At 43.6% G+C, this 27,732-nt stretch overlaps 1 protein-coding gene across 2 annotated transcripts; it reads right to left on the bottom strand.

Annotated features, from left to right (window-relative positions):
• On the bottom strand, positions 194-27,732 carry IL1RL1 (interleukin 1 receptor like 1). 2 transcript variants are annotated; one of them, XM_005686299.3, is made up of 11 exons: positions 27,650-27,732; positions 19,049-19,220; positions 17,737-17,944; positions 15,951-16,125; positions 15,695-15,857; positions 14,014-14,085; positions 11,333-11,474; positions 11,095-11,234; positions 6,755-6,901; positions 5,308-5,475; positions 194-818 (listed from the first exon to the last, which is right to left on the bottom strand). In XM_005686299.3, exons 2-11 carry the CDS (start codon positions 19,107-19,109, stop codon positions 433-435), a joined length of 1,662 nt encoding a protein of 553 aa, XP_005686356.1. In that variant the 5' UTR covers positions 19,110-19,220; positions 27,650-27,732; the 3' UTR covers positions 194-432. The 2 variants fall into 2 exon arrangements, with proteins under 2 accessions (XP_005686356.1, XP_013822926.1); XM_013967472.2 differs by lacking the exon at positions 27,650-27,732 and adding an exon at positions 20,125-20,201.

The following is a 27,732-nucleotide window of genomic DNA, read 5'->3' as shown; positions in this document are numbered from 1 at the left end:
GGAAGATTTAATACCAGTGTTCCGCTGGACATGATGAGTGTTCTTTAAGATTACATGAACATTTAATTCTAAAACTTTCAAAATAGATTCAAAATATGTAACATAGACAAGGAATACAGAGAGAGAGAGAATGAGAGAGTGAGAGAGAGGAAGAGTAGCTAGAAGATGCTAAACCACAATGGAGAAGGACTAGCCAAGGGCGACGGAATGTGAGGTTAGGAGTCAGGGAGCTTGAGGCTGAAAATCCCTGGGCATTTTGCGTGCACCCGGAATCAGGGAAGTGGAAGTAAAGTTAGAGCACGAAGCCTGAGGTCTGAAATCCCTCCGCTATAGTCCTATTCCGGAGCTCAGTGTCTGGTACAGCAGCATGACCCAGTTAGGAGAAATTCGGATCCACAACACGGGATGCATTTCCCGTCAAAGCAAGCACTACTACCCCTGGGCACTCAAGGATGCCAAGCTTGGAGTTCTCCTGGGGAGTCGACTTGGCACCGGTGGCATGTGGTACCTTACGTGTTTCCAGAACTTGGAATTCAGGGACAGCTTGTTGGCCACGTGGTCCTCCCTCCACTTGATGGTCCCCTGCACTTTGATGAGATGCTTAAGGGAGTCCTGAAGCTCCTCAAACTGCAGGCCGCCAGGCGGGCACAGAGCCGCCATTTCAATGAGGATGGCCTTGGAGTCCTGCTGAATGAGGGCGCTGTGCAAGGCGATCTCCCGCTCGTAGGCGAACTCCTTGCTGTGCACGATCTCGGGAGTGAGGATGAAGAGATGCCGCCTGCTCATCCGGATGCTGGTCTCCACTGTGCTGGCTACATCTGGTGATAAAAGACACAGCGGAAGAGGTAAGAACCCGCACACCGCGGTCACCGCGCGAACGTCAGGCCCTCTCCTCTCCCAGGCAGAGCAGTCCAGAGTTCTTCAGCTCAGGGGGAACCTACAGTTACATAGCAGGAGACTTGGAATTCAGGTTCACTGTCTACACGTTGTGGCTTCCCTGGTAGCCCAACTGGTGAAGAACCCGTCTGCAATTCGGGAGACCCCGGTTCAGTCCCTGATTCGGGAAGATCCTCTGGAGAAGGAAACAACTACCCGCTCCAGGAATCTTGCTTGGAGAATTCCATGGACAGAGGAATTATCTACACATTATCTTCCTAGAATATTAGTTTACATATTGCAAAAGGATTTAGAATTGTTAAAATTTTTAAATTTTTAATTGGAGGATAATTGCTTTATAATGTTGTGTTAGTTTCTGCTGTACAACAACATGAATCAGCCATCAGTTCAGTTCGGCTCAGTCGCTCAGTGGTGTCCAACTCTTTGCGACCCCATAAATTGCAGCACGCCAGGCCTCCCTGTCCAGCACCAGCTCCTGGAGGTCACGCAGACTCACATCCATCGAGTCAGTGATGCCATCCAGCCATCTCATCCTCTGTCGTCCCCTTCTCCTCCTGCCCCCAATCCCTCCCAGCATCAGAGTCTTTTCCAATGAGTCAACTCTTCGTATGAGGTGGCCAAAGTACTGGAGTTTCAGCTTTAGCATCATTCCTTCCAAAGAACACCCAGGGCTGATCTCCTTTAGAATGGACTGGTTGGATCTCCTTGCAGTCCAAGGGACTCTCAAGAATCTTCTCCAACACCACAGTTCAAAAGCATCAATTCTTTGGCTCTTAGCCTTCTTCATACTCCAACTCTCACATCCGTACATGACCACTGGAAAAACCATAGCCTTGACTAGACGGACCTTTGTTGGCAAAGTAATGTCTCTGCTTTTCAATATTCTATCTAGGTTGGTCACAAATTTTCTTCCAAGGAGTAAGAGTCTTTTAATTTCATGACTGTAGTCACCATCTGCAGTGATTTTGGAGCCCCCCCCAAAATCAAGTCTGACACTGTTTCCCCATCTATTTCCCATGAAGTGATGGGACTGGATGCCATGATCTTCATTTTCTGAATGTTGAGCTTTAAGCCAACTTTCTCACTCTCCTCTTTCACTTTCATCAAGAGGGTTTTTAGCTCCTCTTCACTTTCTGCCATAACGGTGGTGTCATCTGCATGTCTGAGCCACAAGTATACACATATCCCATCCGTCTTGACTTCCCTAATGGCTTAGACGTAAAGCGTCTGCCTACAATACAGAGACCGAGGTTCGATCCCTGGGTGGGAAAGATCCTCTGGAGAAGGAAATGGCATTCCAGTACTGTTGCCTGGAAAATCCCATGAGAGGAGCCTGGTAGGCTACAGTCCATGGGGTCACTAAGCGTCGGACACGGCTGAGCGACTTTACTTCACTTCGTCCGTCTTGAGCCTCCCACCCACCCGTGCTTCACCCCATCCTCTAGGTCATCACAGGGCACCCAGCTGAGTCCCCTGCACTGTACAGCAGCTTCCCACCAGCGGCCTATTTGATACGTTGTAATGTGTATACTTCCATGCCACTCTCACTCTGACTTAGAAATTTAACTCTCTTGTTGAAGAGCGCAAACTCAGGAACCTTTGCTTCTCTGAACTGACTCAAGTCTCCAGGAAGTCTTGGATCCACTTTGCTCCCCCCTCCCCCAACCCCCAATAGTCTCTTTTTTTAGAAGCTGATTTGATTCAAACTAGGAAAATCTTAAGCAAGATGAGATCTGTTTGTCAAGTCACTGTTTATGGACCTGAATCACCTCTACGGTGATTTCCCTTAACTCCTGGGTGGACTGAAAACATGTGAGACACACAGCTGTCAAAGCAAGGAGGGAAGAGAGTGATGAAGGAAGCACAACCATGAATAATAATGATAATAAAAAAGTCAGACATTCTTAGGGAGCAGGGGCCAGAGACAGCCAGTCCACAGGGTTGGAAGCAGGAAATCAGTGTCAAACGGTGCCAGCCAGAGACCTTGTGTCAGTGGGTCCTAACAGAAATCTCGGAATACTTGGAAGCACGGAGTGGAGAGAGTTTAATGAAAGGACAGCTTATAAAAGATGTGAGCAGAGCCAAGGGAAATCAGCGAGAGATGCGCAGACCTCCGCACCTGGTGACCTCAGAGAGTGACAGTCACCCTCCAGGTGTGAAGGGTGGGAACGGTTATGGAGCCCAAGCCGGCAGGAGCCAGTGCTTAGCAGGGAGAAGCACGGCCACCAAGGCTGCCCCACCCGGAGGGGCCCAGGGGTACACCCTGCCCTCCGAGCCCCTGCCTGTGCCTCCTGTTGGCCAAGCCCGGTGTGGAGCAGATGATGCCTCCCATAAAGATCAGTCACCAGGCCACTGGATGGAGCGGGGGTTGCAGAGTGGGCTTGAAAGAGCCGATGGCCGGTAACTGTCATGAGAAGAAATGCACTGCATGGGCCAGTTATGAAATGTTTCTAAGGGAAAAGTGAATTTTGGTGTTGGTTTTTAATTTATTTTGGTTGAAGTGAGATCAGAGGACATGGGCTTTCCAGGTGGCGCTAGTGGTAAAGAATCTGCCTGCCAATGCAGGAAACAGAGATGTGGGGTCCATCGCGGGTCAGGAAGATCCCCTGGAGAAGGGAATGGCAACCCACTCTAGTATTCTTGCCTGGAGAATTCCATGGACAGTGGATCCTGGAGGGCTACAGTCCCTGGGGCCCACAAACAGCCAGTGTGGAGAGCTGGAGGAAGAAGGGCACCTCGGGAGAGATGTGGGTTACATCTTCCTGAACTGTATACAGCTCTCCAAAGCTGGTACTAGCCATTAACAGCACCTAAATATTTCAGGATAAGTCAGATTCACCTGTGATGTGTTCATTTCTTTTTAAAAAAATTTATTTATTTATTTCAATTGGAGGCTATTTCCATATTGTGGTGGGTTTTGCCATACATTGACATGGGTCAGCCACGGGTGTATCCACCATGCGTCCCCCATTCCGAGCCCCACTCCCACCTCCCTCCCCGTCCCTTCCCTCTTGGTTGTCCCAGTGCACTGGCTTTGGGTGCCCTGTCTCATGCATAAAACCTGGACTGGTGATCTAGTTCACATGTGGTAATATACATGTTTCAATGCTCTTCTCTCAAATCATCCCACCCTCGCCTTCTCCCACAGAGTCCAAAAGTCTGTTCTTTAGATCTGTGTCTCTTTTGCTGTCTTGCATATCGGCATTTGAATCCCTCTTTGTGGTAGGAATGCCGGTTTAAACTCACAGTCTATGTAACGTACCCTGCCTGCTTCATGTCCCACATGCTTCCTGGTCCGTGAGGAATTCGAGAAGCATTAGAAAGAGGGTTTCCAAAGTTCCTTTGTTCAGGACCCTGTCCACCTGGGAGTAGCTACAGGAAGGAGGAAATTAACATATCCCCTCACTGAGGCTGGCCATTCTAGGAGACTTTTGAAAGATTAATGGACTTTTTACTTGGCTCTCTCACCTCCTCCACCCATCTCTGTTCTATAAAAGAACCTGGCATCCAGACCCCCAACAAGTTGATTATTTTCAGACATTAGTTTCTACATAAAGCGGTATTCCTTGCCTCAAAAAAAAAAAAAAAAAAAAAAAAGAGGATCCCTAAGGTAGTACTTGACATGAATATGGAGGGAAAGAAGAAACACTACTGAAATGCTAGAATAGTGACCCAGCTGTCAAAAGCACGTGAAATTGACTAGGAGTATTAAGAAACAGAAGACACAATTCTGTCTGTTCTTGTGAGGACATAAATTTGCAAATGTTTCTTCAGTGTCAGGAAAATTATAAAAAACTTTGAGTCCTTTCAAACATGTTAGCCAGTGCCTCTGGATAGGAGAATGTAATTCTTTGGATGTTAAGTCTTCTTCTTTCAGATCTAGACAGACTTCAGAGATGTCAGTTCTCCTAGTGGCGGACATGGGCTGGTGGATGTGCTCAGTTGCTCAGTCGTGTCCAACTCTTTGTGACCCCAAGAACCGTAGCCCACCAGGCTGCTCTGTCCATGGGATTTCCCAGGCGAGAATACTGGAGTGGGCTGCCCTTCCCTTTTTCAGGGGATCTTCCCCACTCAGATCGAACTTGTGTCTCCTGTATCTCTGCGTTGGCAGGTGGCCTCTTTGCCACTGCGCCACCAGGGAAGCCCGAAGTAGGGGCTGGGCCCTGCCAAATCCACAAACAAGGATGACTTACCCTGTCTTCACATCACTGCCACTCCTGTGAAGACCTCAGGATCAGAGTGGTGATGGGGAGAGGAGAAGAAAAGAAATACTTCCTTCTTCTGGAGAAATATTTAAAAGTTCTGGTCCTAAGACCTGGAATAATGATTGCAACTCCTGATCCCAGAGCTCATCACTTAGCTTTCTGAGGAATGAGAGTTTCTGTCCCTGATGGTTGTGGATAAGTTTACCTTGTCCAGGAAGCAGGTCTCTCCCAAAGATGCATAAATTGTAACCGCATTTATTTTCAAGAACGTCGGGCAGAATCTGGTAAACAAAGTACTCCACAGAGCTGGCCCCCGCTGGACTGTTTTTGCAGCTTCGTGGATAGATCACATAAGCATCATAGATCTTCCCATCTGAACATGAGAGCAAGGAACACAACATTATTAACTGGTCCTTAAAAAATTCTCATTTTACTCTTGATAGACATTTCTCGGGGAGTTTTAGGATTATTGGTAAATATACCACAGCCCCTCAAATATTCTAGAATCTGGAGAGGATGACAACAATCTACTATCCCCAAAATGTCATCAGAAAGTGACTTCCCAGGTGGCGCAGTGGTAAAGGATAAACCTACCAATAGCGGAGATACAAGAGACTCAGGTTCGTCCCTGGGTTGGGAAGACCCCCTGGAGCAGGAAGTGACAATTCACTCCAGTATTTTTCCCTGGGAAATCCCATGGACAGTGGAGCCTGGCGGGCTATAGTCCATGGAGTCACAAAGAGTCAGACACGACTGCACACACATAGTACAGTCATCAGGAAACCAGTCTTAGTCACACACTCTCCTTTTTACTGTCTCAGACTTGAACAGAGTTCAAGCTGAACTTGAACAGAGTTCAGGCTGTTCAGACTGAACACAGACAAGTGCCTGACCAGTTTATTTCAAACCATATTGTCCTGTTTGATTAATAATATGTTAATAAGTATTTATAGTCACAGATAAGGGATTTTTTGCTGTGCCAGGCAGATTTAAGTTTTAGTTTTTCTTTTCCCCATGGGGAAGTGAAAATGCTAAAAGGTAATGGTGGCAAGGGAGGAGAAATGTTTAAAGGGTCTGAATTTCTCACAAATCAAACAATTAGCTCTAGTTGAGTAACGCTATGGAAAATCTAATTTTATTTGCCTCCAAATGAAAGAACGGTGTTCATATTTAGCAGGTATAACTGCTTCCTTTCATGTGTATACATATGTAGGGAGGTAAGACGCTTTATGGAACAGGATTTATGGTAAAAATACACCTACAATCTGATGGACCTTTCTAACATGTTCACCTCTGGAAAAGAGGAACAATTCTGTAAATGTTTGACTTCCATAAAGTTTTACCAGTACGTATTTCCCCAAATGCCCTTTCTGGGCTGGGAACAGACTCTGTTATGGAGGAATTAGTAACAACAGCAGTTCTACTGGGGAGAAAATTGGAGCTGTTTAGGTGAATTTCAAAACCACAAGGAATGACCAGACAGGATGAAGAGTGTCCTTTGAGTACTCAAAAAGATTTATTGATAATACGCTAATAATAAGCAAAAGAAAATCTCGGTTTAGTAGCATAACTATTAAGAGATTATTAGATAAGCAAACAACAGCCATTATAGGACCTTTTCTATTAAAGAAAATTTGAAACTTGCCACTTACCATTCCTAGTTTTAGAAGGTCTAGCTATGTCTCTCCAGAACAGAATAATTTCAATCCAGAACACTTTTAGAATTATCACCAAGGCATTGATTAGTAATAATAATAGGCTAAATCCTGCAAGCATGTAGTAGGTACTTTGTTGATCCACTGTTCAAAAGATGGAGGAGGAGAAACATGATCATTATTATTTTTAAAACAAGAGAAAATAAAACCACGTGGGTACTGGCATCCATTGGGAGGGCAAGAGATTCACACAAGGACCGCCTACATGGAATTCTCATGGCTGTTTCAAGAATCAGTAAATTAATGGTTATTGAGCCTCTACTCTATAGGCTAGGCATTGTAGGGGATTTTCAAAGCATGAGATACAGTTATTGTTCTCGCTCAGTCATGTCTGACTCTTTATGCCCCCATGGACTGCAGCACGCCAGGCTTATCTGTCCACCATCTCCTGGAGTTTGCTCAAATTCATGTCCATTGAATCAGTGATCCCGCCTAACCATCTCATCCTCTGTCGTCCCCTTCTCCTCCTGCCTTCAGTCTTCCCCAGTATCAGGGTCTTTTCAATATAAAACATATGGAGACACATGTAAACTTAGCTAAGATAAGAAGTGAAAGCATCAGTTTTAGCTAACAGAGGTTTTAGGAAGGTCTGCCCACTGTGTGCTGGACTAGCAGTTGGAGACTTCCTGCAGAATGAGGTCCCTGGAGGTCTCTGAGTAAGACTCGGAGAGTTTCGAAGGAAGAAACTCACTCCTGGCAGGCAAGGATGCTGTGATTCCAAGGGCAGACGTGGAGGTGTGTTTTCTGAGAAAGACAGATAATCTAATTCGGGGAATTGCTGGAATACATGATTGGAAAGCTGGATCGAGACCTAGGTTCTGATCAGACTGGAGGGTCCAGCTAAAGCATTTTGTCTATATTCTGGTTGTGGGATCCACTGAAGAGTGTTGAGTGGTTCCTTAACAATAAAGGTGTTTTTCAAGCAAGATTAGTCAGATGGTATGGAAGTTTTGTTTCCGTGGCCAATAGATCCTCGGGGTAGAATGAGAGGGAAGTTTCTGCAGTATGGGAGGGGCCAGATCCGTGTAATAAGGAGAAAGGAGCTTGGCATTGGAGGCATTCGAGAGAAATAATCAGCAGGTCTTAGAGACTTTCCACATCTGGGGTTGGTGACCCAGGAAAGCAAAGGGAGAAACAAGAACTTTGTAACTCCCTAATGAGTGTTTGAGAAAGTCAAATTACCGGGCTTTAGGTCCTAAATACACCATTATTTCCCTTCTGTTGAACATGTTTTAGCCACTGCTACACTTTTACCCTTACTCATTGCTTCACGACATGTATATGCAAGATGGTCCCCATCTGGACTGTATCAGATATATACAAACTGAATGTAAGGACTGTGCTCATCAATAGTGATTTTGGCTGTTGTAAGTTTACTTCCCTCTTTAAAATCATTAACCATCCTATCTTACAAATAGTCCCACTTACAGATAAATTTGAGGAGACTCAAATGAGATTTGGCTATATAATTCCCTATTCATTTGCATCTGATCTCAAAACATAGGCTCCCAGTTTTGCAAAGAAAATCACTGGTCCAGACTTGCAAATTCCTTCATTATTTCATCAGCTCCCTGACTGTCTACCACTATGAAATCAAGAATTCCCAAGGCGGGGAACTCCCTGACAGTCCAGGGGGTAGGCTTCTGCACTTCCTCTGCAGGGGACCCAGGTTTGATTCCTGGTCACGGAATTAAGATCCCATGTGTCTAATGGTACGACGGAAAAAAAAAAATTTCTTTTTAATTAAAAAAATGTAAAAAGAATGACCAAAGTGAGCTGATTCAAAACTGAAAATTGGCAGGGGGCCTAGTGTCTGTGTTGTCATCAGTTTAAATGATAAATATTCCCTAAGTAAACTGTTTCAGCATGATTCCTCTCCAGGTCACTTTTTCTAAAAATAATACCCGGACAAGCGCTGGGAATCCCAATTTCTTGCACAATGTTTATGCATGTGACTGGTTTACAAGCAGAAAGAAGTTAATTGAAGACATTAAGAGAAGTTGAAGTTCAGTATCTTCCTAAATGTTACTTTACAAATGCATAAATAACCCTTATATGTGATGCCTAACACTGAATATTTTCTGTAAGTGTTTATAAACAGGAAAAGCTGCATCTGAATCCTGGCTCGTAAAACTGCACAATTAGTCAATCTCTCTTTGTTTCAGTTTCCTCATCTATAAAAGTAGACAATAGTAATAGTAACTTCATTATGGATTTTTGATAAAACAGATGAAAAATTGTATGAAAAATAATGACTGGTCCTCATATTTAGAGAACAATGAATAAATGTTTATTATTATTATTATTCCCTGATGGCTCAGACAGTAAAATATGTGCTTGCAATGTAGGAATCTGGGTCAGTCCCTGGATCGGGAAGATCCCCTGGAGAAGGGGACGGCAACCCACTCCAGTATTCTTGCCTGGAGAATCCTATGGACAAAGGAGCCTGGCGGGCTACAGTCCATGGGGTCGCAAAGAGTCAGACACGACTGAATGTACACAGTATTATTATTAATAGTAGTGGTATCAAATGCTGAATATTTAATCATAGGGGGACATAGGCTTTTTAAGTTTTCATTTTTAAAATTCAGGACAGTGTGTAATTTCTTTTACTGTATGATTAGAAACAAAGGAATTTATTATGACCATTAAAAGCAGTTGCAACAATTTTTGTTTAATTTACACAGTTGTTGAGACAGAGTATAATCGTGTTGATTTGAAGAAAAGCAGGTGAAAGTTAGCATATAAAGATGTATTAGAAGGAACAAAATCACATGTATGCATAACATGAGAACAATTCCAGCTGGGAGCTCTGTGATGACCTAGAGGGGTGGGATGGGGCGGGGATGGGAGAGAGATCCAAGGTGGGAGATATATGTATACACATAGCTGATTCACTCAGTTGAACGGCAGAAATGAACACAACAAAAGCAATTACATTCCAATAAAAAAAAAGAAAACAATTCCAGTACATAGGAACCTAGAGAACATTCATAAAACAACAACGTGAGCACAGACAGCAGTGGGATAAGGACGCCATGGCACAGTTGGGGTCGGTGGTTTCCCTGTTCCTATGGGGTCTTCCGTGCCCACCAATGCCACAAATGTCAGCATAAGATGACATCTCATCAGGGTCAACACATCCTGAGATGACATGCATGTATATATGTGTGTGTAACTAGCAGAATCCTGATGACCCATGGAGCATGATAGCATTTAAAATCATCTGGAGTAGTCGTGGCTCCACTGTTTTATAAAACCTTACAAGTCAGTGGTTCGTGTTGAATTCAAACAAGAAAAATCCCAAGGACCACCTCAGGCAAAGACTAACTCTATCAAATTAGTTAAATTTTCCCATCTCTCCCAATCAAGTTGTGCCTCTGTGGGTTTATCCAAATTAATCTGGACTGTACCCCGCTTGGACTTCCCTGGTGTCTCAGATGGTAAAGAATCGACCTGCAATGCGTGAGACCTGGGTTCAGTCCCTGAGCTGGGAAGATCCCCTGGAGGAGGGCATGGCAACCCACTCTAGTGTTCTTGCCTGGAGAATCCCCGTCGACAGAGGAGCCTGGTGGAGCTACAGTTCATGGGGTCGCAGAGAGTCCAACTCAACTGAGCGCCTAAGCACAGCACAGTACCCCACTTAGGGGTATAAACTGGGAGTTGAACTCTCCCTGTGACTACATGACAAACACATTAAATAATTTCTACATCATCACACATGGAGTGACAAGAAAAGATATCAGAAATTTCCCTGCACCCTTTGTTACACTGGACTAAATGCTTCATCTAACCAAGGGAGTGTCTTTACTTGGATGTGCAAACAAGCGAGAGAATCAACAGGTGCTCAGGAAGGAAGTGTTGGTGAAACTATTTTTTGCTGCCATCATTGTGCACAGTCGTACATGGAAGGAGTGAAAGAAAGATGCACTCACTCCCAGGGAGAAGGAGTGTGTCCTTACTGACTTGTTTAACGGTGTCTGAGTGTGCTGATCATAAAAAGCACAGTGACAGTTCAGTCGCTTCCTTTCTGTCTTGAATTCTGTCTCTCTACACAATATATACCTGTCTCTATATACAATGTATATATGTGTAATGCCTACACCCAAGACAAATCTTTTCTCCTGCCTTCTTCAATTTGTGAGACGGAGCATTCTGTTGTCTTGATGGATTTTCCTGCAACCACACGCCAACACACTATTCTCTTAAGAATATGATTTCAGCTTACAGTCGACACAGCAAACTCAAGTGACTGGAGTCTCAGAAACACGCCTTACTTGGATTTTTCTTCCTTAGTGTTACAGCGTGCGTGATGAAGCCATGGAAATTCATGGCCAGACAGTCATACTTCGATGTCAAATCCTCTTCCGTTACAGCCTCTATTTTTAAAACAGTGTGTCGGCACGTCAGCTCACCGCTAGGATTAAAAGGCACTCTGTTACTGTCAGTGCTTACTGTGCAGTTGCAAACAATGTGGGAAGGCGGGGGGCTGCTTTAACTGCCATTTAAAAATACCTTTGTGTTAGCTTCTGCGTCGCTTGTATTCTCCTTTCACCAAAGTTCTTAACCTCACTTCTGTTCACCCGCCAGAAGGCCTCAGCCATGACCTGAGGGCCTTTCCCAAAGCAAGCCAAGCATGTTAGGTTTGTTGGTTTTCCTAGATAAGAAGGAAAGAAACTCATCCATAAAATTCTGTTCAAATGGGATTTAATTTAACGTGAAAAAAATTCACTGAACCCCCTCTGTGTGCCATGAAAGAAAAGTGAAAGTGTTACTCAGTCACGTCTGACTCTTTTTGACCCCATGGACTGCAGCCTGCCAGGCTGCTCTGTCCATGGAACTTTCCAGGCAAGAATACTGGAGTGGGCTGCACTCCCTTCTCCAGGGATCTTCCCAACCCAGGGAGCCAATCCTCCTCTCCTGCACTGCAGGCAGATGCGTGGCCGTAAATGGATCCCCGTTTCCCTTCCTCATCGGCAACACCTTCTTCTTTCTCTGCCCTCCCTTCACCTCCTCCTCTCCTCTCCCAGCTTCTTCATTTCACTCACAGGTCAGGGTGAAGGTCAGCCCCCTCCTCTTTCTCCTTTCTCCCCTGCTCTGCAGCAGAAACTAAAGAGGCTTCACCAATGCCACATTATAATCTAAGATTTCCCTTTACTATACATTGAAATTTTTTTTTAATTGGGGTATAGCTGTTTTTTAAAAAAATGGGATATAGTTGTTTGGGGTTTCCCAGGTGGCTCAGTGGTAAAGAATCCTCCTGCCAATGCAGGAGACACAGGTTCGATCCCTGGGTTGGAAAGATCCCCTGGAGAAGGGAATGGCAACCCACTCCTTATTCTTGCCTAGGAGATCCCATGGACAGAGGAGCCTGGCGGGCTACAGTTCATGGTGTGGAAAAGAGTGGGACACGACTGAGCAACTGAGCACATATAGTTGCTTTACAATGTTGTATTAGTTCCTGCTGTACAACAACACGGATCAGCTGTATGTGTGCACATATAGCCCCTCTCTTGGACATGCATCCCAACCCACTCCACCCCACCTCCACCCCAATCTTCTCGGTCGTCACAGAGCACCCAGCTGAGCTTCCTGCCCTGTACAGCAGGTTCCCACTAGCCATCTGTTTCACACGGTAGCGTACATATGTCAGTCCCAACCTCCCGGTTCATCCCACCACCCTCACCATTTCCACACATCCATTCTGTACATCGGCACCTCTATTCCTGCTCTGCTACTAGGTTCATCTGCCCCATTTGTCTAGATTCCACATATATGCATTAATACACAATATTTGCTTTCCTCTTTCTGACTTTTTTCACTTGGCATGGGAAACATTACTCAGCCATAAAAAGGAATGAAATTGGGTCATTTGCGATTTCTTTTTAATGGCTGTCTTCCACTCCTTTCTCATCCTACCAAATACCCCTGCTCTCTCTGTAGGTAAAACCATTTCCCCTGACTCAGCTACAATTCCATGATTTCTAACTATTCCACTATTTCTTAAGGGCTGTTTCCTGCCTTAGGACGGTGCATTCAGCTGTCCCCTACTGAGTTCGTAATTCCTGGGTCAAGAATTACACATCCAGGGACTTCCCTGGTGGTCCAGTGGTTAATAATTCTCCTTCCAGTGCAGGCGGTGTGAGGTCCATCCCTGGTGGGGAAGCTAAAAGATCCCATATGCCTCACAGCCGAAAAGCCAAAACCAGAAGCAATACTGTAACAAATTCAGGAAAGACTTTAAAAATACTAAAAAAAAAAACAAAAAAACAAAAAAACAAGAGGCATCTGAAGAGAGTACAGGTGTTTAGAATCTCCCAGGAGATGACAACGGTATAAACACACAACTGGAACACAAGGTGCTCTGCTGTTCTAATGAAAGATGGGGCTTCCCAGGGGGCTGGTGGTGAAGAACCTGCCTGCCAGTGCTGATGCAAGAGATGTGGGTTGCGAGCTGGATCCCTGGGTCGGGAAGATCCCCTGGAGGAGGGCATGGCAACCCACTCCAATATTCTTGCCTGGAAAATCCCACGGACAAAGGAGCCCATAGCGTCGCAAAGAGTGGGACGTGACTGAAGTGACTTAGCACACAGCACACATCGATCTGTCTAAGCCTGACCATCCATAAACTTAAAGTGGGACAATATCTACCTCCTGGACAGAAGCAAGAGGGAAACGAGGCAGCACAGGTGAAAGTACCAGAAAGCAAAAAGCAAAGCAGCTGCTGCTGCTAAGTCACTTCAGTCGTGTCCGACTTTGGGCGACCCCATAGACAGAAACCCACCAGGCTCCTCTGTCCCTGGGATTCTCCAGGCAAGAACACTGGAGTGGGTTGTCACTTCCTTCTCCAATGCATGAAAGTGAAAAGTGAAAGTGAAGTCGCTCAGTAGTGTCCGACTCTTAGCGACCCCATGGACTGCAGCCCATCAGGCTCCCCCGTCCATGGGATTTTCCAGGCAAGAGTACTGGAGTGGGGTGCCATTGCCTTCTCCAAAGCAAAGCAGAGCACAGTACAAATATAAGTGCTGTATATGGTGGTGAGCACATGTCCCTAATTTTAGAAAGTGCCCAACGTGGGTGTTTGCAAGTATATCTCATTTAATCCTCAAGACCTACTATGGAGATAGCCTGACCCCCGGGTCACATGGAAGGATTTTCCAGGCAAAAATCTTACAGTATTCTTATAGTTTTCTTACCAATTTCCACTTCCTTTATTTCATTTTGTGGAGGCGCTTTAATTTCAGGAGGCAAAGAGAAGCCCTGCTCCTCTGAAATCAAAGACAAAGACAGAATTTCAATATTTGGAGAGCATTGAGTAGTCGTCAGTACAAAGGTTGTATTTTCATATTTCTGTCCTGTTTCATAGTGACATTTCTCAGATCTTTCGATAGTGACCCATGGCAACAAATACACATGTATACACATACACCCCCCCACACACACACACACAAATGAAACAAAAACAGCCAGTAACCTTTCTGTTACTAGCTATGCTTTTTAAAATTTTCTCTTCTCTTTTTTTATTGTTAAAACAAATACTATGCAAACCATTAAATGAATTGCATAATGTAGCAATTGCCAGAAAACCTCGATTCTATAGAATAGGCATAACACTACAGGGAAGATTTCCAAAGACCCGTGAAAGTGATAAATACATCAGTCTACATTTCTGCTCGCAACCTTTCACCTGTGTGGCTTGTGTAGCATTGTTGCCTTTTTTTTTTTTTTAAGTCATTTCAGTCATGTCCGACTCTGTGCGACCCCACAGATGGCAGCCCACCAGGCTCCCCTGTCCCTGAGATTCTCCAGGCAAGAACACTGGAGTGGGTTGCCATTTCCTTCTCCAATGCGTGAAAATGAAAAATGAAAGTGAAGTCGCTCAGTCGTGTTCAACTCTTAGCAACCCCATGGACTGTAGCCTTGCTTAGACATGGTAAAAATATTCTCAGAGGTTCTGTAAAAAGAGAGAAGCCTATTTAATCTCTAATATAACTAACTGAATTAGAAGTTAGTTCTAATGGAGCACGGATGCGTTCCTGTACCCCTTGATTCTCACTTATTTCAGAATGCTGTGATTAAGGACCTCTGTGGGGTTTGATGTTGAGCACTGAGAGATACGAGCACAGATGTGGTCCAGCGCTGCACATTTTACAGGGGCGGAGCCCCGGAAAACTCCAGACCAAATTCTTGTCCACTATTGTTCTGCCCAAAGAAATGTTCCAGGCATATAGGTTTCATCTCTACCTATAGATCAAGCTATGCTGAGGAGACCCCAACTCTTTGTAGATCTGTTGGGTTTGACTGTGAAGCCTTTCCCCTGATGGATTTTTATAGAATGTAAAGTGAACTTGAAATAAAAATTAGAATTAAATGACCTACCTAAAGTTGTAGATGATGATGAAAGCCTTGCAAATCAAGATTGAAAACCACCCAATAATATCTATGTATATCTTTATAAAGTCTCTCTTATACTTCTAATCCAGTTAGTTATATCAGAGAGTAAATAGACCTAGCTCTATTTACAGAAACTCTGACAAGACATTGGAAGAAAGAGAGTTAATCTTGCTTTTCAAATAGTTGAGTTGCTGTTCAAAAAAACGTTAGGTGATTGCATTACCTTTGAAAAATTAAAACATAGAGGAGATAGCAGATGTGGCTTTGGATTAGAAGCGTAATTTTGCCCCTCCCCCAAATGTCTTAAAACTTGATGGTGTATAATTTAGAAAATCTCTTTGCATAGTATTAGAGGATGTGTATGAAAAGGTGAGGCAGGAGGACGCTCAAGGAGGAGGATAAAATACAGGCAAATCAACAAGGACACAATTTCTCTCCCTTTATCTTTTTTCGATATTGCCCTTGTTATATTCAGTAGCTTACCAGTAACTGTGAATGATCTGGTTGCTGTTACGATATACTCGACTCCATATTCGTTGTGCATAAATTTACATGTATAATCACCAGTATCCTTTTTGGTTGCATCATCAATCAGCAAAAATGACTTGTGTGCCAGGTACCTTGGTCCTCGGAGAACTTCACAGTTCTGAAATGAAAGGTTCCAGTCCACTTTTAGTAATTCTTTCATACCTATTTTGATTGTGTATTTTCATCTATTTCCCGGCAAGTTTCTTTTTACCTTAAACCACTCAACAGGCTGTGTCCAGTTGTAGCGGTCAATTGTAGGACAAAATATTTGGGATTTTTTTTCTGATCCAGATGTCGTTGAATATATCAGATAATCTGGAATATTGCAATCTGGTTGTTTTTCAAAAATGGTGACATTCACATATCCAGTCTTATTGGAGGCAGGACTATTAAAAAAAAAGTAAGCAATTTTTAAAAAGTCACTTAGCCTTATGCAATAATTTAATCCAACTCTAACTTTTACTTAATATTATTTAGCATTATGAAATGACTTAATCCAACTCTTAATCCAGCAAGAATACTGGAGTGGATTGTCATTTCCTTCTCTAAAGGATCTTCCCAAGCCAGGGATCAAACCTGCGTCTCTTGCATTGGTAGGTTGTTTGCCACTGAGCCTCCAGGGAAGCCTAATATGACTCTAATTTTTACTTAATATTAGCATTATGGAATGACTTACTCTGACTCTAACTTTTACTTAATACTAACATTATGAAATAATTCAACTCTAATTTTTCTTCCTAAAACAATAGATATAGAGTAGTTCTTATTTTAAAATAGTCATTAAGATCTAACATTTTAATTGCTTTTTTGGTTACATTTTAAATAAAATATAACCCCTGGTAGCTGCTGTTCAGTTGCTCAGTTGTGTCCAACTCTTTGCAATCCCGTGGACTGTAGCCCATCAGATTCATCTATCCATGGGGTCCTCCAGGCAAGAATCCTGGAGCAGGTTACCACTTCCTTCTCCAGCAGATCTTCCTGGACGAACCCACATCTCCTGTATTGGCAGGCAGATTCTTTACCACTGAGCCACCAGCAAAGCTTAAAACATAGCCCCTACTGCAGCCTTAAAAATGACTCCCTCACCATTTCTCTATATACTATATATGCTGTCACACCAACACCTAATCTAATAATGAAAATAATTAGTATCTATTAAGAGTTTTCTATGTACCATTTATGGTGGTAACATTATCTCATTTTATGCTCATAACAGGCTCTGAAGTGGGTTCTGTTATCATGTGTATTTGACAGATGAGGGAACAGAGAAGGAGAAGCAACTTCACAGCAACACACAGACAAACAGTGAGGACCGTGGATTCAAAACTGACACCACCTGACCTCGGAGCCCAGGCACCGAGCCAGAGCAAGTTGCCTTTTGACATAGCTGGTCTCATAGCTTATATTTACCAAACAGGCACGCAACATTCATGACACAACGTTTGTGGCAACTGCGTGTAGAGTAATGGACTCGGGCTTGCCCCTCAGGTGGGAGGCCCAGGTGACTCCCCTTCACATTCATCACAAGCCTACCCTAGACGTCATGCATCTAGGTCACTGCTTTTTACACTGGATTGTTCTTATTTGGAACTCAAAGTGAGTGATTGCTCTCAGTTTCTCAGCCACTAGAACAACCTGGTCTTTTTCTAATTGGGCTACAAGTTAAGCCCTGCAAGTATACATCCAAATAGCTCACCAGAGACTTCTCTGGTGGTCCAGTGGTTAAGACTCTGAGTCCACCACAGGGGGCACATCCTGAGCAGAGGTCAGTCCCTGTTTGGGGAACTAAAATACTGCAAGCTTTGCAGTGCCTCCAAGTAATAATAACAAATAGTTCACCACCATCTGAACTTCACCATGAAGACATTCCTAGAAGTGCTCTTTTATTCAGATTACTTCATCAATTTGACTGTTCCAGAAAGGTCTAGAAAGGGAAGAGAAGTGAGGCAGCTTGGAATATCAGTTGTTAAGGACAAAAGAGCAGGCCTGGATAATACCCTCTGACAATGCAGGTATAAAATCCGGAGTCGCTGACTTTGGCTGGGAGGAACTTGAGATGCTTCCCTGAGGCAAGTATCCGATTTCCTCTCTGGGTAGAAATGCTTTTGTTGGTTTTTGAGTAATACCAGTCCACAGGGTATAAAGAGTTTCCTTGTCTGGGACATATCACAATTAAAGCCTCATTTTCCAGGCCCAAAAATGGCCCTGCAAATTAAAAACAAACGAACAAACACATAAATTTCTTGAAGTGATCATATGAAAAGGTTGCAATTTTGGTATTCTAAATATCCCCTTCTAAGCTTCCCCAGTGGCTTGGTGGTAAAGAACCTGCCTGCCAATGCAGGAGACTCGGGTTCGATCCCTGGATCAGGAAGATCCCCTGGAGTAGGAAATGGAAACTTGCTCCAATATTCTTGACTGGGAAATCTCTTGGACAGAGGAGCCTGCCAGGCTACAATCTATGGGGTCTCGAAGAGTCGGACATGACTTCATGATGATTAAACAACAGCAAGATTAAATTGAGAAAGCTGTCATACTTTGTGATACTTTGAGAAAGAATAAGTAAATCATCTAAGCTCTTTTATGAAATATTCTAATGGGTACACTGGAGAAGGAAATGGCAATCCATTCCAGTATTCTTGCCTGGAAAAGTCCATGGACAGAGGAACCTGACAGGCTACAGTCCATGGAATTGCAGAGTTGGACACAACTGAGCGACTAACAGTGGGTACATAGATTAGTGGTTTAACCTGGACCTTGATCCTCCACGTTGCTCCAAAGAAAAGCAGCCAAGTCCACCTACACAAAGCATGTTGTCCAGTCAACAAACGCTGACCATACCTTCTATGTGCAGGCATCATGTTACATTTTGATGTATTTGAATGCATTAAATCAAAATGATGCTGTATTTGTTATAAAAAATTTATCCCCATAAAGGGGACAAATGAAGAACTGCTGATGAAGAATAACTCTAAGGACTTCCCTGATGGCACAGTGGATAAGAATCCCCCTGCTAATGCAGAGGACACACGTTCGATCCCTGGACTGGTAATATCCCACCGGCCGCAGGGCAACCCACAATGAAGAGTAGCCCCTGGTCACTGCAACTACAAAAAGCCTGTTTGCAGCAACAAGGACCCAGAGCAAGCAAAAATAAATAATAAATGAATTTTTTAAAAACAGTAACTGTAGAACATAAATGAAGTCTCCACATTGCCATTCAGTTGGAGCAATTGGATAGCAAGGCACGTGTTCTTGGAATTACCTAATTAAAATTGTTTTAAATCTCAGTTCAAAAGCAATACTTACTAAGCCTAGCTGAAGTGGAAGGTATGAGAGCTGTTAGAATTACCGAGACCCAGAGTCTCATCCTGAGTTTCTCAAGCGAGAGTAGGTGCTGAGAACCGATTCTCACGATGATTCAGGTCGAGTCTGAGACATCCAGTGGCAAAGCTCCCACCTAGGAGATTGATGATATTCCCTAAGACAGATAGTTGCAAAGAACTGTCAGTATCTCTACCAAAAAAATCATGTGAAATCACAAGGAAGCAATTATCCTCCAGTTAAAAATAAATTGATTAAAAAACCAATTATTATCCAATTAAAAATAATTTTTAAAATTCACAAGCAAAATATTTACAGCCATGATTTTTGTCTTGCTTAATACCCCTGCCCCCTGCAAGGAGGATTCATCCTTAGCAGATCTTTAGTATATAAGCTGACTTCAGACACACATCATTGAATACTAGACCTTGGGGCCATGCGGACCTTAGGATGTTTCACTGTCTCATGATTGAAGCTAAATTAAGAGGAAAGAAAATAAGTTTCTATTTTTGAAAAAAAAAAAAAAAAGGAAACTCATAAAATTCAAGTGACCTTAGACAACACAGTATTATCAATGCTGACATAAAACCAGAAACATCCGCACAAGCTGGCAACTGGCTGTGCGTTCACATGATCCCCTTCTTCCCCCAAGAACACAGGCAAGCTGTCATCCCATATTTCGTAAGGATTATGAGAAAGAGATGGGTAAAACGCTCATCAAATTATTGCCCTAGACACTATACCAAACCCTCAAAAACATGTCTCTCACCCTGTTTCTCCCCAAGATCCACCAAAGGCTTTCTAAGACAAGTTGAAGGTCTATGAAAAACAATTACATTTTTTTTCTTTCAACAAAAGGATAACAGCTATATATTTTTTTGTTAAAAAGTCAGAGGAAAGATGGAACCAATAAAGAAACCAACAAATACAGAATGACTACAATAACCCTTAATATATTTCAGGATAGCACATTTCCTGTAAACATGAATTGTTGGTACTTTTCTCATTACATGTATAGAAACATTTTCACTACAAACTTTAGTTAAGTAAAGGATGCTTACCCAAAGCGAGGGACAGAAGGAAAGAGCTTCAAGTCAGTGACTGAGCCGTGAAGATTTTCCAGTTCTTGCAGCTTCTTCCTTACAAACTCCCCACACGCACAAATTCCCTCTTTTATTTTAAAGGGGAGATAAGAGACATCCTTCCACACACCCACTCCACCCACCCTAAAATTTCGTCTTGAGCCAAAATCCATGACTCGTTCAAAAGTGCCGGTTCACTGTACACCAGGAACACTTGACCTTGGGATATAAATATTTAAGGACAACAGAATAATCCTCTGGAAGAAGTAATCAGATCTTATCTCGTTTTAGCATCAGTTACTCAAGCTAATGCTTGGTGTTTGTGGCTCCAATATTATTACACTTTGAGTTCCAAGTGATCTGGAAATCCGGGAACCCCACGACTGCCCATCCAGATACTCCTTGATAGTTTATTTGGCAGACTCTAGCAAGGAAGGCTCAGCCAGTTATAGCAGCTTTGGTGCTGAGAGTTTCAAAAGCAAATGGGGGCAAGAGATGAGAAGTAAACAGACTCCAAGGGATTTTGCAAATGTACTGTTTAAGGTCCAGAACTAACATAGTCTCATCCAAACACAGATTCCAGATTCTCAGATTCAAGTCCCTACAGGGCTCTTAGACAGGAAAGGCAAGTTTTTCTAGGGAGTTCCTAGAAACAGAGGGAAGTCATCAGACTGCCTAACGGGGAATGACATGGAAAACCCTAACCCTCGACTCTTGGGTTCCATGTCAAGCAAATGTTAGCTGCAAATCTGCCTTTAGCTCCACATAGCTGGTGTGACTTCAGTCATGAGTAAATTCGACTAACTTTCAAAACTCACCACATCCCAGAAGGATTCTGCGACTGATTCCAGACCAGCACAATAATATAATAACCAAAACTTCTCTAGAATTCACTGCATGTCACATACAGTTCTCAATGACTTTCATGTGTTAGCACCTTCATTCTCACAACCACCCAGGGAAACAAGCACTATTATTATTACAGCTGTTTTACAGACAAGGGCGCTGAGACACTGAGAGTTAGCTGCTCAGTCGTGTCCTACTCTTTGTAACCGCATAGACTGTAGCCTGCCAGGCTTCTCCGTCCATGGTATTATCCAGGCAAGAATACCGGAGTGGGTTGCTATTCCCTTATCCAGGGGATCTTCCCAACCCAGGGATCAAACCTGGGTCTCCAGCACTGCAGGAGGATTCTTTACTCTCTGATCCACCAGGGAAGCCTTGAGACACCAAGAGGGTAAGCAAATGGTACAAGTTATGTTAAGCTAAGAGATGGAGCCAGAATTTGAACCCAAGCAGGTTGGCTCCAAAGGCTAGATTCCTAACCACTATATTATTTTGCTATGATATGATGGAAGTTGAAAGAGGAGGTGCTGCCCAAGAAAAGTTCTAGTGGATTTTTGGAGCCAGTTGACAACACCACCGCTTCTCGTCCTTCTCCCCTGTGGCTGGCAATGTTTTTGAGGCAGGCATCTCCTTCTGCACCAATATCGGTCACGTGGTCTCAGAGGGAGAGATGAAAAGTCTTGTCACTGCTGGGAGATTCACCACAAGATGCTGGCATCACTTCAAGGAATTAGATCTGCTTGTTACTGTTCTTGACTTAGTTGTTAAGATCATAGGGCTTTGGCACTGAGAATCTGCTCCACAGAATCAGGAGCAGGCAGGCTTGGAACAGCGCCCAGGACACTATAACCTCTAGGTAACATTTTGACAAACAAAATAATACTACCTTAAACATGCTTACATTTGAATAGAAACTTAACTTTTGTATCCTAAAACATCTTGAAAATTTTTAATTAAGTTTAGTCATTTATTCATTCAGACTAGGCCATCATCTCCAAGTGAAAGTGGAGAGTGAAAAAGTTGGCTTAAAGCTCAACATTCAGAAAACGATCATGGCATCTGGTCCCATCACTTCATGGGAGATAGAGGGGAAACAGTGGAAACAGTGTCAGACTTTATTTTTTGGGGGGCTCCAAAATCACTGCAGATGGTGACTGCAGCCATGAAATTAAAAGACACTTACTCTTTGGAAGGAAAGTTATGACCAACCTAGACAGCATATTCAAAAGCAGAGACATTACTTTGCCAACAAAGGTCCGTCTAGTCAAAGCTATGGTTTTTCCAGTGGTCATGTATGGATGTGAGAGTTGGACTATAAAGAAAGCTGAGCACAGAAGAATTGATGGTTTTGAACTGTGATGTTGGAGAAGACTCTTGAGAGTCCTTTGAACTGCAAGGAGATGCAACCAGTCCATTCTGAAGGAGATCAGCCCTGGGATTTCTTTGGAAGGAATGATGCTAAAGCTGAAACTCCAGTACTTTGGCCACCTCATGGGAAGAGTTGACTCATTGGAAAAGACTCTGATCCTGGGAGGGATTGGGGACAGGAGGAGAAGGGGATGACTAAGGATGACATGGCTGGATGGCATCACTGACTCAATGGATGTGAGTCTGAGTGAACTCCGGGAGTTGGTGTGGACAGGGAGGCCTGGCGTGCTGCGATTCATGGGGTCGCAAAGCATCGGACACGACTGAGCGACTGGACTGAACTGAACTGAGGCCATGGTTGTCTTGGTTTCCTAGTTTTCAGTAAGGGTTCAGTTAGAGTTTTAATAGCATACCCATGATATCTTGCAGAAGCATTTAATAAAGTCTAGCTATTGTGATAAATAAAAGCTATCACTATAAAATAATTCAGTTATTCAACAATTAAGTCCTTGCATTGAAAGTACAGTATTGCATAGTACTTATCATCAGCAACATTCAAATTTTACAGATTAAAATAAAAACCCAAGGATGAGACTGGTTACATAATTTAACCAAGCTCACACAGTTGCGGCTGGGGTTGAAACCAGACTTGCTGAACCTCAAAGACACATCTTTTTCCCCCTAATCTTAACTAAAAAGAGAGATTATAGTGGTAGATCTTCCCTTCTTATGATTGAGACAGAGAGATGAAATAAAATGAATAGCCCTAATTTCCTTTAAGCCCATTTTCTATAGAGAACTAAGCCAGTTTGGCCTCTAACTACTATGATACCATCCAGTGTAAAAGTATAGTAGTTTATAATAACTTAGCAAGACAAAACGTGAAAGGCAAGGGCTTCCAATAAATAACTAAATTCAAGATATTGAGCAGCCATGAATTCTGCCAAGTTAAGCAGAAATAAATCTTCCAATGCCTGCTGACTGCAAGGGCAGATTACCCTTTTTTAAAGAAGTCTCAGAATTACTCTTCACTTTCAGAATTACTCTAAACTAATTTGGCCATAGGGTGCCGGGGGCCAGCATGAGGAACTCCGCCCATGGCAAAGGTCGTGAGGAGGAAGGCTTGGCATACGCAAAGGCGTGATCAAGCCTCAGGAAACCCCCTGTTCCTGAGCATCTAACCCCAAAACCAGAGTCTGTTTTATGCTCTCACCTACACCTCTGACTTTACGGGGGGCTCTCCCCCATAACTGTTTCTCTCAGAGAAGGAGTTAACGTGCAGCTCCAAGTCAATAAAAATTCCTGGGCGTGACAGAGTGTTTCAGCTTACGGACTCCTCTGAAGGTTATCTAGCCCGCCTGTATAGGTTCGTCCGGCCACATGTGATTGTTTACAGCCTCCCAGCCTGAGAGGCACGAGATGTTTTAGACTTACTAAAGGCAAATTCTTTTGGGGAGTTAGAAATTATTAGTATAGTGGGTTGGTTAGGAATTATATTGGTGAAGGGTTTTTCATTTGTTGTGTCAATAATTGCTGCTAATTCCCTGCTCTGGGTGGGACAAGGATGTCTCAGGTCAAACCTCTCTGCTGACAGACTAGCTTGTGTGACAGGATTATCCGTACTCCTGCCACTAGGCACATGATTGTTTACTACCTCTCAACCATAAACAGCACAGAGAGTTTTGGAGTATTTTGAGAGTCTTAATTAGCATAGGGCCTTTTCTTCTTGTTGAGTCAATGATTGCCGCCAGGCCTCCATATCCTTAGGCACCTGGGAATATATTAATCAATATATTTGGACTATAGAAAAGGAAATATAGTAGTTTTTGATGTTAGCAATACTAGACTTTTTGAGTTAATGGATTTTCTCTTCTGTAATAGATCACTGTACTTTGTTATAAATCACTGTGTCCTTGCTATGTAAAAAACATAACTTTATCGCTATCTTAAGACTAAATAGATCTTAAGGGGAGCATTGGTGAAAGGATTTTCATTTGTTGGGCTGATGTTTGCTGCTAAATCTCCATATTCCCTGCCCTTATAATGAATATAACTAGAAATAAGTATTAACCTTTAAGCATATAGGAGAAATAAGTATTAACCTTTAAGATTAATCATGTTAACCTTGGGTTAAATAAATTCCTTTCTTTTGTAACTCACTACACCCTCGCCCTATAGGAATGTAACTTTATTTGGAGGGTGGTGCCTGGTTTAAAAAAAAACACCCTTGGAAGAAATAAGTTTTTTGGTTATCAGAAAGAAAGGATCACAAAATCCCTAAGACCTTTTTATGAAAAGCACCTGATTTTGATAAAGGTCAGGACTTCTGACCCCCACGTGACTCTGTATTCATCCCTATATGTAACAAAAGGTATATAAGCAAACCCAAAAATAAAGAAATCGTATCAGTTTCCGGAAAGACTAATTCCCCCATGTCATTTCTTTCTTGCTCCCTGTTTTTCTGGCTGAATTCCCATCTGGAGCGTGGATGCTATTCCACGTAGACCAAGTTATTCAGCCCCTTTTCTCCAATAATCTTCCTACTACACTATCCGTTTCTAATCTCTCTATATATCTGTGATTAAATTTGTATTTTTCCAAGGATGCAGACTCCGTCGCCCCACCTTCAAATCACCCTGGATCCACCGGGGCTGGACCCTGGCAATAGGGGGCTTCCCAGCTGATGCTTGTGGTAAAGAACCTGCCTGCCAATGCAGGAGTCTCGGGTTCTATCCCTAGGTCCAGGAAGATCCCCTGGAGGAGGGTTTGGCAACCATGCCAGTATTCTTGCCTGGAGAATCCCATGGACTGAGGAGTCTGGCGGGCTATGGTCCATAGTATCACAAAGAGTCGGACATGACTGAAGCAACTTAGTACAAAATCTGGCCATATATTTTTTCTCCTAATTACTAAGATGGAGCCTGGACATGGGACAGGGTGTGGAGTGAAAGTCCCTCAGTACGGAACGTATACAACCAGACATACCTCTTAGACACACAGCTGGAGATGTCAAGGCATCAGTGAGCTATTTGCTGCTGAAGTTCCGGAGATACATGTAGGTTAGAGGCCTATATCCATATATATATAAATTCAGGATGCATGAATGTATAGATGAAATTAAACCCACCAGACTGGAGGAGATCTTCCAGAGTGCAAGCAGATAGACCTTGAAGCTACGCATGAGAAAAGCTGCTCGCCTTCCCTGGAAAACTTCCCTGGAGAGAGGTAGTCATCCTTCCTTCACAGATCAGTTTGAACCTCTGTGTGTAAATCACTGCAGAAGCATTGAGAATTTTGCTCTTGTTGTTAGTCGCTGAGTTGTGTCTATCTCTTTGAGACCCCATGGACTGTAGCCCGCTAAGCTCCTCTGTCCGTGAGTTTCTCCAGGCAAGAATACTGGAGTGGTTTGCCATTTCCTTCTCCCGGGGATCTTCCTGACCCTGGGATTGAACCCGGTTTCTTGCATTGGCAGTTGGATTCTTTACCAATGAGCCACTTGGGAAGCCCCATCTTTCTCCATACTCGCAAAAAACTGGACAGTGTGGAAGGGCAAGCAGAGAAATATAGACCCTCATAATCATAGGACAAATATTTTGAAGGATGTAGATGAAGAGTTCTCCTACTAAAAAAGCAGGAATCTGAAAACCAAAGACATCCCCGATCTTTTTGAGCTACTGGTCCACCCTTCCAAATAGAGAAGGGTCAAGCTCCTCACCTACACATCCTGTTCAAGAGCAGAGAGAACTCTCCTTCCTGTTGGGGATTCTGTGACTCAAATCAGCAGCCACAGCAGGCCACCAGTAGAGCCCAGAGGTGAAGATTCCCAAAGTAGGAAAGGTAAAAAAATAATGATGACGATGAGGGCTGACACTATTAAGCATTTGATGTTAGCTAGGTGGTTGTTTAGTCACCAAGTCATGTCTAACTCTTGTGACCCCACGGACTGTAGACTGCCAGGCTCCTCTGTCCATGGGATTTCCTGGGCAAGAATACTGGAGTGGGTTGTCATTTCCTTCTCCAGGGGATCTTCCTGACCCAGGGGTCAAACCCGGCTCTCCTGCATTGCAGGCAGATGCTTTACTGCCTGAGCCACCTGTGACTTTGCACCCATTGCATCTGTAGACACCATCCTCTGAGCCTGATGTTAGTACTAATATGCTGGCTTTATAAGTGAACAGTGCAAGAATTAAAGTGGTTAGATGAATAGTCTAGAGTCATCAGTAAGAGTGAGAGCAGGGATTAAACGTGGTTCTGTGGGTGTCGGAGCTCTCTCTCACATACCGTATACAGACTAACAGGAATGTCACGACAAGGGCCATATTGAGACTTTGTGGGCCATGGCACATGAAAATGTCATTGAATATGGCACGTGAATATGCATACCTCCCTCTTCTCCACCCCTGATACACAGTGGGTACAGCTTTAGGGACCAGCTCTGCCACATTTGACCCTGCACGCTTTGTTGAGAGCCTTCAGAGAGGAGAGGAACGGAGCCATCAACCAGAGGTCCCCATGCCAGACATGGGTTTGAGTCAGTTATTCCTCCCTACCCACCACTCCCCTCAAAAGACGGGCCCCCAGCGGCCCTCCTCCTGAAACACATCACTCTCTTTTTCCATCCTATTTCCTTCTCCGCTTCCATACACCACATTCCTCTCCCCCCACCCCCCACCCCTACTGAGGAGCTCCTTTCTTGCCAAGATTTTTTCCCTTCTCCACCATCTGAGCAGATTCCATTTCTGAATTTCAGCGGATTCCAGCAAGAACAATTCTGGAATATGAGCACTCTGCATGTACCGTACACCACAAGACCCCCTCCCAAACCCACCCTCCTCCATTTCTTTTCCAATACAGCAGGCCAGTGGGCTTCCCATTTGGTGCCAGCAGTAAAGAACCCGCCCGCCAATACAGGCAACATAAGAGATGCCGGTTCGATCCCTGGGTCAGGAAGATCCCCTGGAGGAGGGCGTAGCAACCCAATCCTGTATTCTTTCCTGGAGAATCCCATGGACAGAGGAGCCTGGCAGGCTACAGTCCATAACACATCACAAAGCGTCAGAGATGACTGAAGCGACTTAGCATGCACATGAGGCCAAAGTTCCATGTAATACAAACAAGACTTTAAGGGACTTCATCACTCTCCACCTTGGTTTTCCCACCGGTAAGACTACCTTTTTCATAAACAGAAAATCAAGGGCAATGGTTATTTTCAACCTAAACTTTTGTGTTCAAATTCAATTCCCTTTGAGATCAAAGCATTTTGAAAAACACTCCAAGGAAAGACACTTACCGTCCGGCTAGTGAGCTCTTTCTTCCCCAGCTTCCTACCAGCAGAGTTTGCTAACTCAAAAGACCAGTTCTCTGACAGCTCTG

The sequence above is a fragment of the Capra hircus genome, chromosome 11, assembly GCF_001704415.2.
Source record: "Capra hircus breed San Clemente chromosome 11, ASM170441v1, whole genome shotgun sequence".
Taxonomy (NCBI): Eukaryota; Metazoa; Chordata; class Mammalia; order Artiodactyla; family Bovidae; genus Capra; species Capra hircus.
Note: the sequence above shows the minus strand (reverse complement) of the source record. Positions and strands in the feature narration are given on the sequence as shown.

Coding starts and splice junctions, on each gene's coding strand:
- IL1RL1 (XM_005686299.3), bottom strand. CDS start 19,109: ATGAGACTCTGGGTCTCGGTAATTCTAACAGCTCTCATACCTTCCACT. Junction 16,126..17,736: donor TATACCTGCATTGTCAGAGG/GTATTATCCAGG, acceptor TTTTTTTAATAG/TCCTGCCTCCAATAAGACTG. Junction 819..5,307: donor AGACCTGCTTCCTGGACAAG/GTAAACTTATCC, acceptor TTTTATCACCAG/ATGTAGCCAGCACAGTGGAG.